Source organism: Pinus tabuliformis, chromosome 5_2 (genome assembly GCF_031772625.1).
Source record: "Pinus tabuliformis cultivar Carrire ecotype Pingquan chromosome 5_2, CPIR1, whole genome shotgun sequence".
Classification (NCBI taxonomy): Eukaryota; Viridiplantae; Streptophyta; class Pinopsida; order Pinales; family Pinaceae; genus Pinus; species Pinus tabuliformis.
Genome location: NC_142306.1, coordinates 303,066,543 through 303,069,004, shown reverse-complemented (window position 1 = coordinate 303,069,004; position 2,462 = coordinate 303,066,543). Strand labels below are relative to the sequence as shown.

General features: G+C 42.6%; 1 protein-coding gene across 1 annotated transcript; it reads right to left on the bottom strand.

Annotated features, from left to right (window-relative positions):
• Positions 1 to 1,539: 1,539 nt before the first annotated feature.
• On the bottom strand, positions 1,540 to 2,118 carry LOC149158746 (uncharacterized). Its single transcript, XM_089434089.1, has one exon. The coding sequence runs from the start codon at positions 2,116 to 2,118 to the stop codon at positions 1,540 to 1,542; it is 579 nt and encodes a 192-aa protein (XP_089290215.1).
• Positions 2,119 to 2,462: the final 344 nt, after the last annotated feature.

The window sequence follows — 2,462 nt, the reverse complement described above, 5'->3', positions numbered from 1 at the left end:
AGGCAGTCCTAAATACATAAAGTGAGACCAGTTTGATTGAGCTGGGATTTCCATGATTATAGAGATCCTTTGGGTTATGTATCTTGGAACATTCCAGGTGTAAATCATGCATTTGTTGTTGTTTAATTTGCCCCCCGAGGCTTGAAGGAAGAGGTCCAGGATGGCCTTGAATCTCCTGGCCATGAGGCTTGAGGCACCACCGATTAAAAGGGTGTCATCTGCAAATAAGGAGTGATTGATCCCCTTGGCTCCTCGGATGATGTCCACTCCTGTTATTTCCTTTAACTTTCTCTTGTTTTCCAAGTGCAAACTTAATGTCTCTGCCATGCTGATATAGAGGAAGGGGGAAAGAGGACAGCCTTGCCTCAAGCCTCTTGTGCTCTTGAAGGCGCTGCATGGCCTACCGTTGATTAAAGGAGCTGTCCAGTTGTGGGAAACACATTCCATAATCCTGCTGATGAAATGCTCTGATACCCCGAAGTTTGCAAGCACAGTCCTCAGAAATGTGTGGTTTACCCTGTCAAAGGCGTTCGCCATATCCAGCTTGATTATCATACCCTTCTCATTTCTAGCAACGCTGCTGTGTATCGCCTCCTGAACCAGAATTACATTATCTGTTATGTGTCTCTTGGGGAGAAATCCTCCTTGGTTATCCGAGATGAGTGAGGGAAGGATTTTTTTCAGCCTATTTGCCAGAATCTTTGTGATGATTTTGTATGAGACATTGCATAATGAAATAGGTCTGAACCTGTCAAAGGATTGAGGGTTGGGCTCTTTTGGGATTAGCGCTAGATGCGAAGATTTGATACTGCTGCCCATTTTACTTTTTGAGTGGAAATTTCTCACCATTCTTATGTAGTCTTTCTTGATGATGTCCCAGTGTGTTTTGTAGAAGCTCACCGTGAAGCCATCCGGCCCGGGTGCTTTGTCAAGAGGCATACTATTGATTGACCACTCAACCTCCTCTATTGAGATTTCTTTGTCCAGTTCACAGTTTTGGGCTTCTGATACCTTTCTCTCAATGATGTTGGCGAAATATGTATTTTCTTGATAGTGGGGATCAGCTGTGAGTAGAGATTGAAAGTGTTTTGAGGCAGCCTCCTTAATTTCCCCTTTATCCGTTAGCTCTTTCCCTTCATACATTATCCTTTCAATGTTATTTCCAGCTCTCCTTACTTTGAGACAGTTATGGAAGAACGAGGTGTTTTTATCCCCAGAATTGAGCCAGAGACATCTTGACTTTTGTCTTAGTTCTTCCTCTTCTTTACGGTGCTGATTGTACAGTGCTTTATACATCTCACCTTCTTTCCTTTGGTCTTCTTCCGTTTCTTGGACTGCCTCTTTTTCCTGATTCCATTGCTCTAGTTTCATTTGCAGATCATTTTTTGCCTTCCTTTCCTCCTTCACGTGATTCCTCGCCCAATTTTTTATGGCAACCCTCAGCAGTTTGATCTTCGTTTCCCAAACGAAGTGCGGGGAGCCTGTTATCTCTGTTCTCCAGATTTCTTTTATCATGACTTTGAAATCCTCGCTGGAATCCTAGACTTTGTTGTATTTGAATGGCAGCGGACCCAAGTCTTCCTCTTTGTCTAAATACAGCGCCACAGGTTTGTGATCAGAAATGAATCCCTGAATGATTGTGCTGCGAATCCTCGGAAAGTTGGCAGCTGTTCGCTCCTGTACGAGGATTCTATCAAGTCTTTCTTTGATATTATTCCTGCCTGTCCTTTTATTTGACCATGTATAACGGCCATTTTGGGGAGGAATATCTATGAAATTGTGAGTTTGTATGATATCCTCCAGTTTTTCTCTATATGGGTCAATGAAAAACTTCCCTCCTAGCTTCTCCTCTGCATTCCTTATTAAGTTCAGGTCTCCTCCTAGAAAGATATTCCTCCCTTGGGTAGTCTCAATATCTGCAGTCAAAGATTCCCAACAAGTAGCTTTGTCTCTGAAGTGTGGGGGGGCATACACGTTATAGATTGTGTATTCCTCCTTCATATCTGTGCTTTGCATATCTATTCTAATCCACCATCTGTTTTGTTTGTTATCTATGAGATTCCAGTTACTTTTGTTCCATATTACTCCTATACCTCCTGAGGCTCCTATTGCACTCATGGCTATTCCTTCGTACTTTCTATTTCTTATCAGGCTGTTTTGGAATTCTTGTTCACTGATTTTGGTCTCCTAGAGTAGGAGGAAGTCTGGTTGTTCTGCTTTAATAAGGTCTCGGACTGCATTTGCTTTCAGGGAGGAGCCCATCCCCCTACAGTTCCAAGAGACCAAAATCATCATTTACCTGATTTATTGTGGATCCCACTTTTCTCCTTCATCTTCTCACCACTTCCTTTGTTCCTGTCTAGGTATGTGTCCATTGGTTGCTGAGTCCCTGTAGCCATTTCTTTAGCAGCATTCTCATCTCTTATTTCCTTGTTTGATTTTCTTCCTACTTTTCTTGGTGG

Coding starts and splice junctions, on each gene's coding strand:
- LOC149158746 (XM_089434089.1), bottom strand. CDS start 2,118: ATGAGTGCAATAGGAGCCTCAGGAGGTATAGGAGTAATATGGAACAAA.